This window comes from Moschus berezovskii, chromosome 7 (assembly GCF_049115385.1).
Source record: "Moschus berezovskii isolate FMDL1 chromosome 7, NW_MosBer_1.0, whole genome shotgun sequence".
Taxonomy (NCBI): domain Eukaryota; kingdom Metazoa; phylum Chordata; class Mammalia; order Artiodactyla; family Moschidae; genus Moschus; species Moschus berezovskii.
This window is the reverse complement of record NC_142466.1, coordinates 79036039-79053818: the sequence shown is the minus strand read 5'-3', so window position 1 is coordinate 79053818 and position 17780 is coordinate 79036039. Positions and strand designations below refer to the sequence as shown.

The 17780-nt window shown below is 38.4% G+C and overlaps 1 protein-coding gene across 1 annotated transcript in view; it reads right to left on the bottom strand.

Moving 5' to 3' along the window:
* The window catches only part of ADAM7 (ADAM metallopeptidase domain 7), a 59270-nt gene that overhangs the window by 31491 nt on the left and 9999 nt on the right, over nt 1–17780 (bottom strand). The window contains exons 5-11 of the mRNA XM_088837714.1: nt 17253–17329; nt 13673–13865; nt 12309–12362; nt 10725–10796; nt 6558–6727; nt 2532–2616; nt 793–923 (exon numbers count right to left, since the gene is read on the bottom strand). Of these exons, the coding sequence (XP_088693840.1) occupies nt 793–923; nt 2532–2616; nt 6558–6727; nt 10725–10796; nt 12309–12362; nt 13673–13865; nt 17253–17329 (782 nt within the window). The remainder of the gene's footprint in view (nt 1–792; nt 924–2531; nt 2617–6557; nt 6728–10724; nt 10797–12308; nt 12363–13672; nt 13866–17252; nt 17330–17780) is intronic.

Below are 17780 nucleotides of genomic sequence, written 5' to 3'. Positions count from 1 at the left end.
AAACAGAGGACTGCTCTGGTGGTCTAGTAGTTGGGAGTCTGCCTGCCAAGGCAGGGGACATGGGTTCGATCCCTGATTCAGGAATATTCCACATATCTCAGGGCAACAGAGTCCATGCACCACAACTACTGAACCCATGCTCTAGAGCCTGTACACCACAAGGAGAGAAGCCACCGCAATGAAAAGCCCATGCACCACAGCTAGAGAGCAGTCCCTGCTCGTCTCAACTAGAGAAAGGCCCACATGCAGCAACAAAGACCCAGAGCAGCCAAAACAAAACAAATAGAAATGATGGACTCAAAGTTAATTTACCTTTCTTACTCTTGCCCTACTGTTATAGCAGAGCAGTAACTGGGCTCTTTATTATATGAAATGTCTTTTTGAAATACAGCAAACACAGGCTAGTTTAGTGAGAATATTCAGACTATATATCTTCCAAAATATGCCTCCTGAAGCCTGTGTGTGTACGTGCTAAACCACTTCAGCCCTGTTCACCTCTGTGACCCTATGGACTGTAGCCCACCAGGCTTCTCTGTCCATGGGATTTTCCAGGCAAGAATACTGGAGTGGGTTGCCATTCCCTTTTCCAGGGGATCTTACTGACCCAGGGATCAAAGCTGGGCCACCTGCATTGTAGGCAGATTCTTTACCCTCTGAGCTACCAGGGAAGCCCCTCTGAACAACCAGGGAAACCATAGCCATAAAATAACCATATAGCCCTACAACACTGAGTTTTAATCAAAATCATTCCTCCAATATTGAAATATTTTCTCTATAATGTTGGAATCTCACCTCCCATCACTGTTCATCACACATTTTTCCAAAGTACAGGTACACGGGTCATCATCATGACTCATCCCAAGGCTATGCCCCAACTGGTGTGCCATTCTGCTCGCAATTACATTGAGGTCAGGTAAAAGATCCTGAGGCCAAAAAAGTCTTGCATTAGAAACTTCTATAAAATAGCACACTACAGTACATAAGCTTAGAAGTAGTCACTAAGATCTGGTTTCTAGCTTCTGGCTAATTAGTATCTTATCTGAGAGATTGTGGTCTTAATTATCTACCATTCTTGAACCTTAATTTCCTCACTTATATAATGAAGTTGAACAAAACTTTTCTAACTCTAACATTTGTAATTTTTTTGGTGTGTGAAGTAATAGTCATTATTGATTTTATATAGACTCATTCTTACAAATAGTTCAAACTTATTAATTAACATCCTAACAATAAAATAAATATTATTGATTATCTCCTATTCCTAGATATTCAAAGGGCATAAAAATAAAAATATGTGAGTTTAGGGTTTTCAATTTATAATCTCACATTAGGCAATAATGTCATACAATCATGAGGAGGGAGTGACTACCGTGATAAAAGTCAGAAGATCAGTAATGGAAAATCCAAGGCAGCATTGATTGCTATCACTGTTCTTAGTTCTATTTTATATTTTAATCTCTATGTTAGTGGAAACTTTTAATTTCTGAAGGGGGGTGGGATATCAGGTTACTATAAAGGAAAAACACCCCTAATTTGGTAATTTCATCTTACTCATATGACATTTAAAATGTATCCTAAATGGGTTATAATGTCATAATTGGAGTACACAGTCTATATTAGATTAATTTGACTCTATTATACAAAATTTTATTTCTGAAATACTATAGGCAAAATCATAATCATAAAAAGAACCATGGGAATAAAAAATCAGGTAGTCATCTTAATAAGTACTAGCTTTTAAGTTCAAGGTCTTACAAGACTGTCTTGAGCATATCAACAACTGGGTAAAGACACTAAAGGAAATCAACTTTGATACTTTAAAGTTTATCTTAAAATCCAGTCACTGGAAGCCTAGTGACTTGGGAAGGGATCAGGTAAACAAGGGGTGTTGGCAGTTTGTAGATGGTAGGCTTGCTAAAACTGAATGGTAAGGCCATCTTGATATGATATTTGAAGTGGTTTATACATTTTCTGAATAAAAGCAATTATGTTCACTTGCTAAATCAGCCATCAAGTTTTATGTACATCACATGTCCTTATAAATAACTATATGTAATAGGCAAAAGAGTTTTCCTAGTCTTTGTATGTTAATTAATATATTAACATAAGTACTTAATACTCTTTTCATACATAAGAATCTTTAAGTAGGCTTATAGCATTAATAGGAGTTTGATAGAAAGTTGCTGCTGAAATCTTCAGATTTCATAGTTTGTAAAAAAATAGAAGTATATACCAAAATTCTATCAGTGTGATTATTTTTATCATGCTAGAGAAGGTTTCAAAGGCAGGAAGAATTATCCAAAATCCAATGTTCTTTTAAATTCTGAAAAGCACTGGTTTATCTTCATTACATATCTACAGTTTTTATAATACATTTCCCACTTAAAAAAGTAACAAGACAGCCACATCACGACATATTTTGATGGGAATATATGGTAAGATGTATATGTGGTTCCTTTCAATAGAACACAGTAAATTACAGTAACAAGGTAAACTTTCTAATTATGTAACATAAATAAAACACAGCCCACCTTAACAACACTGGAGGAATAATAGGGCAGGCACATCCCCCCTGGATAGGAAGTTCCATGCGCCTGTGTGTAGAGCCACTTTCCACTATGAACAAGATACAAATAAACCCATAGTTCAATTAACACAAAGACTGAAGTGAAGTGAACCCCCCAGTGCTAGTACCCTGGCACATGAAAAGTGTCTTTTCTTTTTCCTGGAGTTCTGGAATGGAGGATGACCTTAGTTGATCTCAAGCTCATTTTAAACCTGTGGCATTGAGAGTCAATATAATCTTGAAATTAAATCATAAATATGACCTTTCCCAAAAAAGTAATAAGGTCAGAGTCCATTTGACTTAACTTTAGTTTGCTCTACACTCAACTTTGGATAAGGTCACTTAAAAGACCGAAATATTTTTAAGGGTTCAGAGGGGAAAATACAGCATAGTGAACAGACTCGAGACCATGATTAATTTGCTGTGCTTGAAAATTAAAACAAAAATAATTAACCATAGAAACTCATGGAGAATTTGATAACTATTATAATATATTTTAAAACACTTGTCATGTAAAAAAGGCCTATTCTTGGATTGTCTAAAAAGACGGATGTAGATGCGTATACAAAAGGCACCCAAATCTGATATGCTTTCCAGAAGAACATTTAGAGTTTTATCACTCCAAAAAGAACTATCATAGGTTGGAGGGCCATTCTTAGAGTATGATAAAGTGAAAGTAAAAGTCACTCAGTCATGTCCAGCTGTTTGCTATGCCATGGACTGTATAGTTCATGGAATTCTCCAGAACACAATACCAGAGTGAGTAGCTGTTAACTCTACAGGGGACTTTCCCAACCCAGGGACTGAACACAGGTTTCCTGAATTGCAAGCAGATTCTTTACTGTCTGAACCACCAAGGAAACTCAGAGTATAATACAGAGGGTTCAAATACAAGAAAGGTTGTCAGGTGATGTGACCACTCAGTCTTCAAATTTTTTCATCAAGAAGAGATGCTATTTTTCTGTCTTCACTATTGAAATATTTATCTCTCTATATTTAAAAGTCTTAGTATTTGACTATGCATCTTGGAAGAATTTAGGATTCTGATCTTTCCAGACTCTGGGGGTCTTGAGAGAATATCAGCTATGGAGATAAAGCACCAGAGAAAGCACCATCTGGATTCTAACTTAGCTCATCATCACTGAAAACCAAAAGTCACAGCATGACAATGTCATATATGGTATCCAGTCACTTCGAGATCTATGTGAATATAGAAGGAAAACACATAAGAAACTCAATACATAAGAAGTTTCAAATATGATGCTCAGTTAAACATTTAGCATTCCCCTCCCCATGTTCCTATTTGTAGACATACTATTAGCATGTGAAGCTACTGCTCAGAATAAGAGACATTAGTGGAAGTAAAAGCTTGTCTACGTAAAACAAATTAATATTCCTAGACTAACTTATTAAGTATTTTAAGACATACATCCATGGATTAGGCAAAGGGGTTAGTCTTGCCTGCTATGAAGGTCATGATGATATTTCAGCTTACCCCCCATGCTTTTGGGACATAGTGGTACATGAATGTGTGAAACTAAACCAGATACAGTTATTCCCCTGGAGATATGTGTTACAGCCATTGTGATACCAGAAATGATATCTGGGGTTCTCTTTTGCTCATCAGTCTGCAAAATGACTAGACCTGAGCTCCGATTATGGGCCTTACAAGCTTCATAGTTCTGAGCTCAGACTGAAAGTTAACATTGAGATAATGCTGTTGTTATTGTTGTTCAGTCACCAAATCATGTCTGAGTCTTTGTGACCCCATGGACTATAACATGCTAGACTTCCCTGTCCTTCACTATTTCCTGGAGTTTGCGCAAACTTATGTTCTTTGAGTCAATGATGCCATCCGACCATCTCATCCTTTGTTGCCCCCATCTCCTCCTGTCCTCAAGTTTTCTCGGAATCAGGGTCTTTTCCAATGAGTCAGTTCTTTGCATCAGGTGGCCAAAGTATTGGAGCTTCAGCTTCAGCATCAGTCCTTCCAACATTCAGGGTTAATTTCCTTTAGGATTGACTGGTTTGATCTTCTTTCAGTCCAAGGGACTCTCAAGAGTCTTTTCCAAGACTGCAATTCAAAAGCATCAATTCTTTGGCACTCAGCCTTCTTTATGATCCAACTCTCACATCCTTACATGACTACTGGAAAAACCATAGCTTTGACTATACACACCTTTGTTGGCAAAATGATATCTCTAGTTTTTAATACACTGTCTAGGTTTGCCATAGCTTTCCTTCCAAGGAGGAAATGTCTTTTAATTTCATGGCTGCAGTCACCATCCACAGTTATTTGGGAACCCAAGAAAAGAAAACCTGCTGCTGCTTTCACTTTTTCCCCTCTACTTGCCATGAAGTGAAAGGATCAGATGCCATAATCTTACTTTCTGAATGCTGAGTTTTAAGCCAGCTTTTTAACTCTCTTCTTTCACCCTCATCAAGAAGCTCTTTATTTTCTCTTCTCTTTCTGCCATTAGAGTGGTATCATCTACATATCTGGGCTTCCAGGTGGTGTGAGTGGTAAGGAAGCCACTTGCCAATTCAGGAGACCTAAGAGATGTAGGTTCTATCCCTGGGTCAAGAAGATCACCTCGAGGAGGGCAAGGCAACCCACTCCATTATTCTTGCCTGGAGAATCCCATGGATAGAGGAGGAGCCTGATGGGCTACAGTACACAAGGTAGCAAAGAACTGGACACAACTGAAGCAACTTAGCACACGTACACATCTGCATATCTGAAGTTGTTGATATCTCTCCTGGAAATCTTGATTCCAACTTGTGATTCATCCAGCCTGGCATTTGGCATGATGCAATTGGCGTGCTGTGATTCATGGGGTCGCGGAGAGTCGGACACGACTGAGCGACTGAACTGAACTGAATCTGCATGTGACAGGCAGGGTGACAATATACAGCTTTGTTGTACTCCTTTCCCAGTTTTGAACCAGTCAGTTGTTCCATGTAAGGTTCTGACTGTTGATTCTTGACTCACATACAGGTTTCGCAGGAGACAGGCAGGGTGGGCCGGTATTTCCATTTCTTTTAGAATTTTTCACAGTCTGTTGTGATCCATACAGCATATTCAATGAAGAAGAAGTTTTTCTGGAATTCCCTTGCTTTCTCTATGATCCAATGGGTGTTGACAATTTGATCTCTGGTTCCTCTGCCTTTTCTAAATCCAGCTTATACATCTGGAAGCTCTCTGTTCACATACTGCTAAAACCTAGCTTGAAGGATTTTGAGCATAATCTTAACAGCATGTGAAATGAGCACAACTGAGCATTCTTTGAAATTGCCTCTTTGAGATTGGAATGAAAACTGACATTTTCCAGTCCTGTGGCCACTGCTGAGTTTTCCAAATTTCCTGGCATATTGAGTGCAACACTTCAACAGCATCATCGTTTAGGATTTGAAATAGCTCAGCTGGAATTCCATCACCTCCACTAGCTTTGTTTGTAGTAATGTTTCCTAAGGCCCACTTGACTTCACACTCCAGGATGCCTGACTCTAGTTGAGTGATCACACCATCATGGTTATCTGGGTCATGAAGACCTTTTTGCCACCTCTTCTTAATCTCTGCTGCTTCTATTAGGTCCTTATTGTTTTCTGTCCTTTACCATGCCCATCCTTTCATGAAATGTTCCCTTGATATCTCCAAGTTTCTTGAAGAAATCTCTAGAAAGCGTATTTGTGGGCTGTTTTGTAGGCCTTAGGAGAAATACTGGGATTACAGGTAGATGATATAGGTAAAGCTGGTACCACCCTTATAGAGTAACTTAAAGGACATCAAAAGAGATGCTGACAGACCATTATTAGGAAAAAAATCATTTACAAGGTCATTTGGAAATTTTTTATATAACCACACATAATGTTTTATTCCTATGACTTTTATCCAAAAGTCAACTGCTTTAAAAATATTTTAGTTTATTTGTGTTATTTTCTTTTTAGAAATAATCCATCTAATATACAGAAAAATAGAGCAGTTACATACCTGAGTAACATACTGTGATCAAAATTTTTTCTTTTCTTAAGGATTATTTCTTGCCAAGCTGAAAAACGCAATAAGGTAGTTTCTATGTTTGAATCTATTTCTATTTTGTCTCCATTTGTCCATATTTCAAGGCCAACTAATGTCACATGAATGTTCAAGGTTTTATAAATCTGTTCAAAAGAGAAACAATTTTTCACAGTGTCAAATTGCAGAAGGATCCTTTATTGTGACTATATTTCTTTATATTAAAAAAGGAATTTTAATGTGTGAAGTACATAGTCAAAAGTTCAGGCCTCATTTTATAAACAGTTGTATTGAAACAGAATGTGAGGTTGAATCATCCAGAATATTGGGTGAACCGCCATGGCCAACCAAGAAACTTGACTAAAAACATCCGATTCTCTTTGAATTATAATTCTGATAGGCACTGGGCTCAGGATATGTCTAAAATAAATACATAAGTAAAGCTCTGAGATAATACCTGGCCTGAAAACATGAATTTATGAACACTGACACACAACAGAATGAATATTCCTTATCCATCTCTCTACTGAGGTCATGAGTTGGTTTAGTAGTAGACTAGAATGTTGATATTGCATTGTCTGCAAAGGGATTTGTGCAAAAATGTTCATAACAGCTTCATTCACAGTAGCCCAGATTGGAAACTACTCAAATGAATATCAATGGGAGAATGGGTGAACGAATTGTGATTTCCATACCCTAGAAAATTACCTAGAAATGTCAGAGAACAAACCACACCAATAAATGCACAGCAACATGAATGCATCTCAGGCATTGTTCTAGGCAAGAGAAGTCAGACACAGACGAGGACACATGGTATAATTCCATTTGCATGAAGCTCTTAGAGTAGAACTAATCTACAGTGAAATTTTTCAGAAAAGTGGTGTGGAGAGCCAGCAGGTTACTCCTAAGGATACAGGAATTTTGTGGGAAATGGATTCTATTATGATCATAGGAGTGCGGCTCACATAGGTGGGTTCATTATTCAAATTTTTATAGCTAAGACTTGTGTGAGAGTGAACTTATCACTCTCAAATCTGTAAAATAATAATAAGAAGAAGAATTCAGACATGCGTATTTCAAAGTTTTGAATTTACCTCCCCAAACTTGTAAAAATACAATAATAATCATGCAAGTGGTGGGCATTGGCTAGTGATATTGATAAAGAGTAGAATGATGATAATTGTTGAAATTGGATGATGAATACATACAGGTTCATTATACTGATTTGCTTACTTTGTATATGCTTAAATTTTTCCACAAATAAAAAGTTGTAGAAATTTTTTTAAAAAAAAGAAAAAAACAGTAACCTAGCTGTCATGTTTGTGCTCCATGTTTGATTTTTGGAACTACTTTGTTGTGTAAGAAAACTTAATGGTAATCGCTCAAAGCCTCAAAGCAGACAGAAATAGTTGTAACTCAAGCCTTCTCACTCTTATTCCCATCTGCTTTTATAAACACATATATAATTGATGCCAGGACAAAAAGAATTTAAGCAAATATTATGAAGATTTTGAGACAAAGAATTATGTGTTAAATCAATTTCATATCTCAAAATAGCCTGAACAAGTCAGTTGAAAGGAGGGGTGGATGATAAACTGTATACACTGAGTTAAGAACAGAAAAAGAGAAGTCAACTTGATAATATACATAGAAGATGTAACTGATTATTAACAAGCTTAATATTCACATCATTGCTACAACAATAGTCATGTACTATTTTTTCACTTTTCTTAACCTGCATAATATGACTATATAGAATTTCATGTGCTGACACAATAATCATGACTCACGGTCATTTCATAACCATAAAGAACTATGGTTTTCATAAACTCTTATAAAGTTAGATCTTTAGCTAAACCACAATCTCAAACCTAACTAGCTGTCCACTCCTTTGTCTTTCTTGATGAGTTAGGTCCTGTGAGATTTTTTCTTAACCTGGGTTCTTTGGACTCTTTTACTTCTTGGATGGATTTCAGGTTCATAAAATCATAATCAAGTGCAAATATAAATGATATTTGCCATTCTCTGGATATATTCTCTTCTAATCACCACAGATGGTGATTGCAGCCATGAAATTAAACTTTCCTTGGAAGGAAAGTTATGACCAACCTAGATAGCATACTAAAAAACAGAGACATTACTTTGCCAACAAAGGTCCATCTAGTCAAGGCTATGGTTTTTCCAGTGGTCCTGTATGGATGTGAGAGTTGGACTGTGAAGAAAGCTGATCGCTGAAGAATTGATGCTTTTGAACTGTGGTGCTGGAGAAGACTCTTGAGAGTCCCTTGGACTGCAAGGAGATCCAACCAGTCCAGTCTAAAGGAGATCAGTCCTGGGTGTTCATTGGAAGGACTGATGCTAAAGCTGATCCAATACTTTGGCCACCTCATGCGACAAGTTGACTCACTAGAAAAGACTCTGATATTGGGAGGGATTGGGGGCAGGAGGAGAAGGGGACGACAGAGGATGAGATGGCTGGATGGCATCACCGACTCGATGGACATGAGTTTGTGTGAACTCTGGGAGTTGGTGATGGACAGGGATGCCTGGCGTGCTGTGATTCATGGGGTCGCAAAGAGTCGGACACAACTGAGCGACTGAACTGAACTGGAGTGAAAAAATATCATTGAACTGAACTGAAAATATTTAGTACAAATTCAGCAATGTGCAACATTTTGGGGTTTGGAACTCAAGGAGAGAGATAGATCTGTGTTATATTTGGATCTATGTTAGGGGAGTAATAAAGGTAATTGCAAGAAACAGGAGAAGCAGCCCTTGAGATTCCCCCAGAGCAAGGCCCCTTCTGGACTGGTGAAAACCCCTGAAAGATGGGCATCCCAGCAGTGCTCAGCCTAAGAGATGGGCTGCTGCTGCTGCTAAGTCACTTCAGTCGTGTCCAACTCTGTGTGACCCCATAGACGGAAGCCCACCAGGCTCCCCCATCCCTGGGATTCTCCAGGCAAGAACACTGGAGTGGGTTGCCATTTCCTTCTCCAATGTGTGAAAGTGAAAATTGAAAGTGAAGTCGCTCAGTCGTGTCCGACCCTTAGCGACCCCACAGACTACAGCCAACCAGGCTCCTCCATCCATGGGATTTTCTAGGCAATAGTACTGGAGTGGCTTGCCATTGCCTTCTCCGAAGAGATGGGCAGACAGAGCTAATAGTCTTCAAGCAAAGTCAGTGATCCTGCTCAGCTAGGAAAGGGGGTCAACTTGACTTACAACAGCCAACAGAGTTTTACCAGTTTCAGAGCTGCTTCTCCTGATGTGCCCAAGCAGGGAATCTGATCTGCAGCACCGCTCATTGCTGAATATAGACTTCAGCCTGTCTGACCAGGGACCCTCACCATGAAATCTTCATAACCCATTCAACAGCACTAGGCCCAGTAGAATGTGAACAGAGGTCAGCTCATGACTTCTCCTATCTGCAGAGCAAAACTGGTGGCCTCACTTAGCCCAGGAATTCAGTGAACAGTCAGGGCTGGTTCAGGTCCCCAAACATTCTAGTGAAAAACTAGAAACAGATCAGCTGGTGAATGAAAACAATCACTGACCGAAAGGGGCGATTTCTACAGTGTTTTTTTTGGGAACCTTCTTTATCCTAGTAAAGGAGCTGGCTAACTCAGGAGTCAGTTTTTAAAAGATGTGTAAATTTCACAGTATTGTTTATTTAAAAGGGTTCTAGTTCATTCTAAGTTAGACAAAGTAATCATTTTGTTGCTTTTCATAGAAATATTTCCCCTGATCTCTCTGTCTGAAGATGGACTATAAATTAGTACTTGAAAGCCTTTTTGCTATACAATGCAAGGTCATGGAACAGTAATTTCAAAGAATGGGTTTGATTATTAATGGTGGGTAGTGAAGTCTTTGTACACTGCCTTGTAAATTTTGTGCTTAATAACAAATGCTTGAAACTTATCTAAATATTAAATGTAATTTACTTAGAAAACTTAAAACTTACAGTTGTGAATCATTTGTTGCTTTGATTTTTTTTCCAATGGAATTTTGTTAATTAGCCATCTTGATGAATTGTATTTTGGGCTGTCTCAGTATCAAGATTACTACAAAAATCCAACTGAGATCTAGCCTAAAAGCTTCTTTCTTTTGTGTTTTTGGCTTGATTCAAACTGTGTCAAATCTTACCATGTTGACAAAATTGACCATTCCCCAAACTCGGTTCCTCAGTCTACCGTGAGGTTGATTATTCCTGCGATACTGGAAAAACAAGCATTCAATTAACATTCATTGATCATAGAAACTAAATGCAATTTCAACAAAATTCTTCCCATCAGGGTATATTTCAAAGAAAAAAATTCATTGGCTTTCCTTCCAATGAGCTGAAAAATCTAGACAACTTATGCAGAAATACACTTTTAATATAAAATAACCAGATATAGCAGTTTCTAACCCACTCCAGTATTCTTGCCTGGAGAATCCCATGGATGGAGAAGCCTGGTAGGCTACAGTCCACGGGTTGCAAAGAGTCGACATGACTGAGCGACTGAACGGAACGGAAAGGCAGCTTTAACTTGATACTATTTTAAGGTGTTTCTTTATAACTCTGTTCCTTCTTCACATTACATTATATAACATTATACTGATTTATTAAGCCAACTGATAACTGTTCTTTAAAGCAGGGGTCCCCAACCTCTGAGATCAAATGCCTGATGATCTGAGGTAGAGCTGAAGAAATAATAATAGAAATAAAGTGCCCAATAAGTGTAATGCACTTGAATCATCCTGAAAACATCTTCCCACTTCCTGGTCCATGGAAAAATTGTCTTCCAAGATCCAATTCCTGGTGCCAAAATGGGTTGGGGACTGCTGCTTTGGAGTCCATATTTATAACAAAACTTATTGAAGATGCATAGCAACTACTATATTGCAAAAAAAAAAAAAACTTAATCAGCCCTCCTGTATCCATGGTGGCCACAGACTCAGGAGCATATAATCAAGGATCACTCTGAAGCCAGAGATATGACGGAGAAGGATAAGAAATTGTGGTCCACCCCACTTCTCTCCACTTGGGCTTCCGTGGTGGCTTAGCAGTAAAGAATCTGCTTGTGATGCAGGAGACTGCCAGTAATGCAGGAGACACAGGTTCAATTCTGGGTCAGGGAGATCCCCTGGGGAAGGAAGTGGCAGCACATTCCAACATTCTTGCCTGGGAAAGACAGGGTAGCCTGGCGGGCTACAGTCCATGGTGTGGCAAAGAGTCAAACACGACTGAGCAATTGAGCACAAACCCACATATAGATTGTGAACATATTTTCAATTTTTTTTTTTTGTAAGTTGTTCATCATTTCCATGTGTTCATAATGGAGAGGAGGGTTCTATTTTGGCTTAGTCTGCTGTATACCCAGGAGCTCTCCCTGTAGCTCAAACGGTAAAGACTCTACCTGTGATGCAGGAGACCAGGGTTCGATCCCTGGGTTGGGAAGATCCCCTGGAGAAGGAAATGGCAACCCAATCCAGTATTCTTGCCTGGAGAATCCCATGGACAGAGGAGCCTGGTGAGTTACAGTCCGTGGGGTCACAAAGAGTCGGACACGACTGAGTGACTAACATAACATACATACCCAAAGGACCTTATAGTCTCTTACATATGTCCGGGGAAGCTAAAAACAGAACTTTGAACCTGGAATGAAATTCTGATGAAAATACTACCTTTTCTTTGCTAAAAAATCACAACTACAATAGAGAGCAAATGTTTGAGTGAAAACTTACCATGTTATCATCAGCAACAATGAGCAGTTCAATATGCTTCTCTTTTTCCTTGCTCTGCAAATATACAGAAAATCGAATGAAGTATGGTTAATATTTCTTATCTTAACATTTTAAGTTAAAATTTTCAAGGTGAAAAATGTTGGTATTATGAGGTCCAAGAGTATATCTAATAATTCTAGAAATTTAGGTAAATAAAACCCACTATGTTAGTAAAACATGTGGTTCTATTCATCAGGTTTTAGTGAAACTGAAGCAACATTCCATATTTTATATTCCTTCATTTCTTTGTTTAGTCTTTCAGGTAAAATAAGAGTTATAAGTAAAGAATCATGAATACAGTTTTTAACATTTAGTTGTTGTTTTTTTTTTTAATAAAGTAAACACAAAGTAAGTTCATGTAAATAAGGCCATCTATTGTTGAGAGCAGTCAATAGGACTGACTGTATTCCTTCTACTCTTCTGCCTCCCAGTCTCCCTTTGTTGAAATTCAGTTCCAAGGAAACTTATAAAACATTGCTAATTATAGATCTTTATTTTATAAAACATAGTTCAAGGAAATTCTAAGTTTTCAGCCTTCAGTATCAGGTGCTAGGTACATGCATATTCTCTTGAGTATAAACCAGAGGAATATCATTCAACTATTTGACTAAGTTATTCTTTTCTGAGTTAACTAATCATTTATTAACTGATTGATTTAATCAGAAAACACCTCTTAGGCATCTAGAAAGTTTCAGACACAGTCTAAACCGTGGATGTGTGAAGAAGACAAACACTCACAGATCTTAAGGTTAACACCTCGTGGGGATTTAAGATAATGTGAGCTAGTATGGAAAAGCCTAAAACACAGAAGACTAACATTGTAGTGTCGTTCCACTAGAAATTCCACCTTAACAATTAGACTATTTGGCTTGATGTGAGGGAGATAATCTGGCTTATCATCAACAACTCCTCCCCAAAAAACTGTGGCAAGAAAGACAAAGAAAGAAAAGACAATATGTAGGAGCAATTTCAAGATGTAAATTTCATTCCTTCCAACCACGTTTAGCTCTAATATATAAATCTACATATTTAAATATATATAAATGTATATTTTACATATATATATAAATATATATATTTAGGGTTGTAGATATCCACCTTCTTTGAAATTGGTGAGACAAACTGAGATTTGCTATAGGAAATGAACACTTTCCATAAAGATAAAAACAATAAAAAATTGACATTTCAGATTTCAAACAGTGAAGAGTTAGATTCAGGTAGCATATACACTACACTCATAGGGCTTATAATCTCTCTCTTGAGATGAGAAGGAAAATAAGAGGTATTTGACATGGGATAAAATGATTTAAAAATAAAGCACTCACTGCCATTTTGGAATCATCCAGGGATTTAGTATTATCCTTTGGAACAGTTGTCCTGGTAAAGTTGAGCTCTGTACAAGAATAATTGACAGGCTGCTGCATCAGGGGGTCATATTTGAACACCAAATGTTCTCCCTCATCTGAATATTTCACTGGTTCAATGAGATATCTTTGATCTCTCACCCTGAAGAACCCCCTGTGGAAATTGGGAATACAATGTTTATTTAAAATCTCTCTCATTTTACTGCTACATTGCTAGTACAGTATTTCTCTGTTCCACTTTATGGAGTTTGCCTGTTTAAGAAAGGGAAAAAATATTATAAAGCAATTATCCTCCAATTAAAACAAATAAATTTTAAAAAATAAGAAAGGGAAACAGTGGAGTCAAGGCCTCAAGTCAGCAGGTAGCCAGGTATTCTGAGTGAATAAGAGGTGATATCCTTGGAAGGAAAGTTATGACCAACCTAGATAGTATATTAAAAGCCGAGACATTACTTTGCCAACCAAGGTCCGTCTAATCAAGGCTATGGTTTTTGCCGTGGTAGTGTATGGATGTGAGAGTTGGACTGTGAAGAAAGCTGATCGCCGAAGAATTGATGCTTTTGAACTGTGGTGCTGGAGAAGACTCTTGAGAGTCCCTTGGACTGCAAGGAGGTCCAACCAGTCCATTCTCAGTTCAGTTCAGTCTCTCAGTCGTGTCCAATTCTCCGCGACCCCATGAATCACAGCACGCCAGACCTCCCTGTCCATCACCAACTCCCGTAGGTAACTCAAACTCATGTCCACAGAGTCGGTGATGCCATCCAGCCATCTCATTCTCTGTCGTCCCCTTCTCCTCCTGCCCCCAACCTTTCCTAGCATCAGAGTCTTTTCCAGTGAGTCAACTCGTCGCATGAGGTGGCCACAGTATTGCAGTTTCAGCTTTAGCATCAATCCTTCCAATGAACACCCAGGATTGATCTCCTTTAGAATGGACTGGTTGGATCTCCTTGCAGTCCAAGGGACTCTCAAGAGTCTTCTCCAGCACCACAGTTCAAAAGCATCAATTCTTCAGCAATCAGCTTTCTTCATAGTCCAACTTTCACATCCATACATGACCACGGGAAAAACCATAGCCTTGACTAGACAGACCTTGGTTGGCAAAGTAATGTCTCTGCTTTTTAATATACTATCAAGGTTGGTCATAACTTTTCTTCCAAGGAGTAAGCGTCTTTTAATTTCATGGCTGCAATCAGCATCTGCAGTGATTTTGGAGCCCCCAAAAATAAAGTCTGACACTGTTTCCACTGTTTTTCCATCTATTTCCCATGAAGTGATGGGACCAGATCCAAGATCTTTGTTTTCTGAATGTTGAGCTTCAAGCCAACCTTTTCACTCTCCTCTTTCACTTTCATCAAGAGGTTTTTTAGTTCCTCTTCACTTTCTGCCATAAGGGTAGTGTCATCTGCATATCTGAGGTTATTGATATTTCTCCCAGCAATCTTGATTCCAGCTTGTGCTTCTTCCAGCCCAGCGTTCCTCATGATGTACTCTGCATATAAGTTAAATAAGCAAGGTGACAATATACAACCTTGACATACACCTTTTCCTATTTGGAACCAGTCTGTTGTTCCATGTACAGTTCTGACTGTTGCTTCCTGACCTGCATACGGGTTTCTCAAGAGGCAGGTCAGGTGGTCTGGGATTCCCATCTCTTTCAGAATGTCCACAGTTTCTTGTGATCCACACAGTCAAAGGCTTTGGCATAGTCAATGAAGCAGAAATAGATGTTTTTCTGGAACTCTCTCACTTTCTCCATGATCCAGCGGATGTTGGCAATTTGATCTCTGGTGCCTCTGCCTTTTCTAAAACCTGCTTGAACATCTGGGAGTTCACGGTTCACATATTGCTGAAGCCTGGCTTGGAGAATTTTGAGCATGACTTTACTAGCGTGTGAGATGAGAGCAATTGTGCGGCAGTTTGAGCATTCTTTGGCATTGCCTTTCTTTGGGATTGGAATGAAGATTGACCTTCTCCAGTCCTATGGCCACTGCTGAGTTTTCCAAATTTGCTGGCATATTGAGTGCAGCACTTTCACAGCATCATCTTTCAAGATTTGAAATAGCTCAACTGGAATTCCCTCACCTCCACTAGCTTTGTTCGTAGTGATGCTTTCTAAGGCCCACTTGATTTCATATTCCAAAATGTCTGGCTGTACAAAAAAGATCTTCACAACCAAGATAGTCACGATAATGGGAACACTGACCTAGAGCCAGACATCTTGGAATGTGAAGTCCATTCTAAAGGAGATCAATCCTGGGTGTTCTTTGGAAGGACTGATGCTGAAGCTGAAACTCCAATACTTTGACCACCTCTTGCGATGAGTTGACTCAATGGAAAAGAGTCTGATGCTAGGAGGGATTGGGGCGGGAGGAGACTGGGACAACAGAGAATGAGATGGCTGGATGGCATCACCGACTCAATGGACATGAGTTTGAGTGAACTCCAGGAGTTGGTGATGGACAGGGAGGCCTGGTTTGCTGTGATTCATGGGGTCGCAAAGAGTCGGACACGACTGAGCGACTGAACTGAACTGAACTGATTGATACTGGTGAGATGATTCGATGGCATCACTGACTCAACGGACATGAGTTTGAGCAAACCCTCAAAGATAGTGAAGGACAGGGAAGCCTGGTATGCTGTAGTCCATGGGGTCACAAAGAGTCAGATATGACTTAGAGACTGAACAACAACAAGAGGTGACATGGCATGTGACTCTTTGCTAAGAGACAACTCATCTGGATTTCAGAAGTTTGACAACTCCATCTTTCCTCTGAAGCATGAATAGAGTAGCAATTCCCACTCATGGTTGAGGACCCCTGGCAAATCTGAGTTCATGCAAAAATTTTGTGAATTTGTACATATTAATTAAAAAGTAAATATATGAAGGTACAGACATGGCTATGTGGTAATTGTGTTGTTAAAAGGGTTTTTTATTCTTGGAAATACTGAAAACTGAACATGTAAAATCCTCATAAATGAAGATACAAGTTTCTTGTTTTTCTACTTTGCCTCCCAACATCTTCCTTTGTCCTTGAGCCCAAGATCTAGAGACAACTTATACAGGCTTTACTTCTGACATGTTTACTTTCCAGAGACTGGAAACACTGCCTAATTTACTAAAAAGCTGCAAAGGATTGTGCTGTGATGTGGTAGGAATTTATAGGATTAGGAAGTAGAAGGCCCGTTTTTGGACAGAGTTCAACCACCAGCAAAATGAATGTTCAGGAACAAATCTCTGATGTCAATATCCTGATCGGTAATATGAGAGGCCAGGTTGGATGAATCCCAGTTATCTTCCAACTCTGAATCCCTTGATCATATATTGAAAAATTAATTTTGCTTAGAGCATGTTGTATCTTTTTGTCTAAAATGAACATTAAAAAATGGGCTAGACTGGATATTCATGCCAAAAATATATAGTACCTTTTTTGTCATTAATTTTTCTGTATGAAGTGTCTTTAAAAAAATAAAGAGAATGTCTTTGAAAATTCATAGTCTTTTGAAAATTCTACTCATTTAAGTAGAAAGATACCGTACATACCTCAGACCATGACATGTGCTGATGCTGACAGCAGAATCAAACTCATGTAGGATAGATCCTTGGTAAAAACAGTGATCCTAAAAGAGATGAAGAGGCTATTGACATAAGTACATGTTTTGGTATTATATAAATATTAACATCTATACATTTTATATTCATAATACATCATTATTTTATTTTCACAAATTACACTTATATTCATTAATGCATTCATTCGTTGTATTCTTGTGTTGGAAGATTTTAAAACTACTTTAGAATCCTTTCAATTGCTTGATCATTTTGTTTAAAACAGTATATAAATTCTTCCCTCACAATTTTAACAGTCTATGAGTTGATGCTAACCTCAGAAATGTGACCCTTTTCCTTAGAAATATTATTCCTTAATCCATCTTAATATCTCTATCAAACTACCCTCCCTGTGCTATCATTATGCATTTCCCCCTGTTGCATATGAAATAAAATCAAAGTTTTTGATGATCACAAAAATTAGGTCTCACTCTCTAACCGGCTTCCTTCATGACTTCCCTG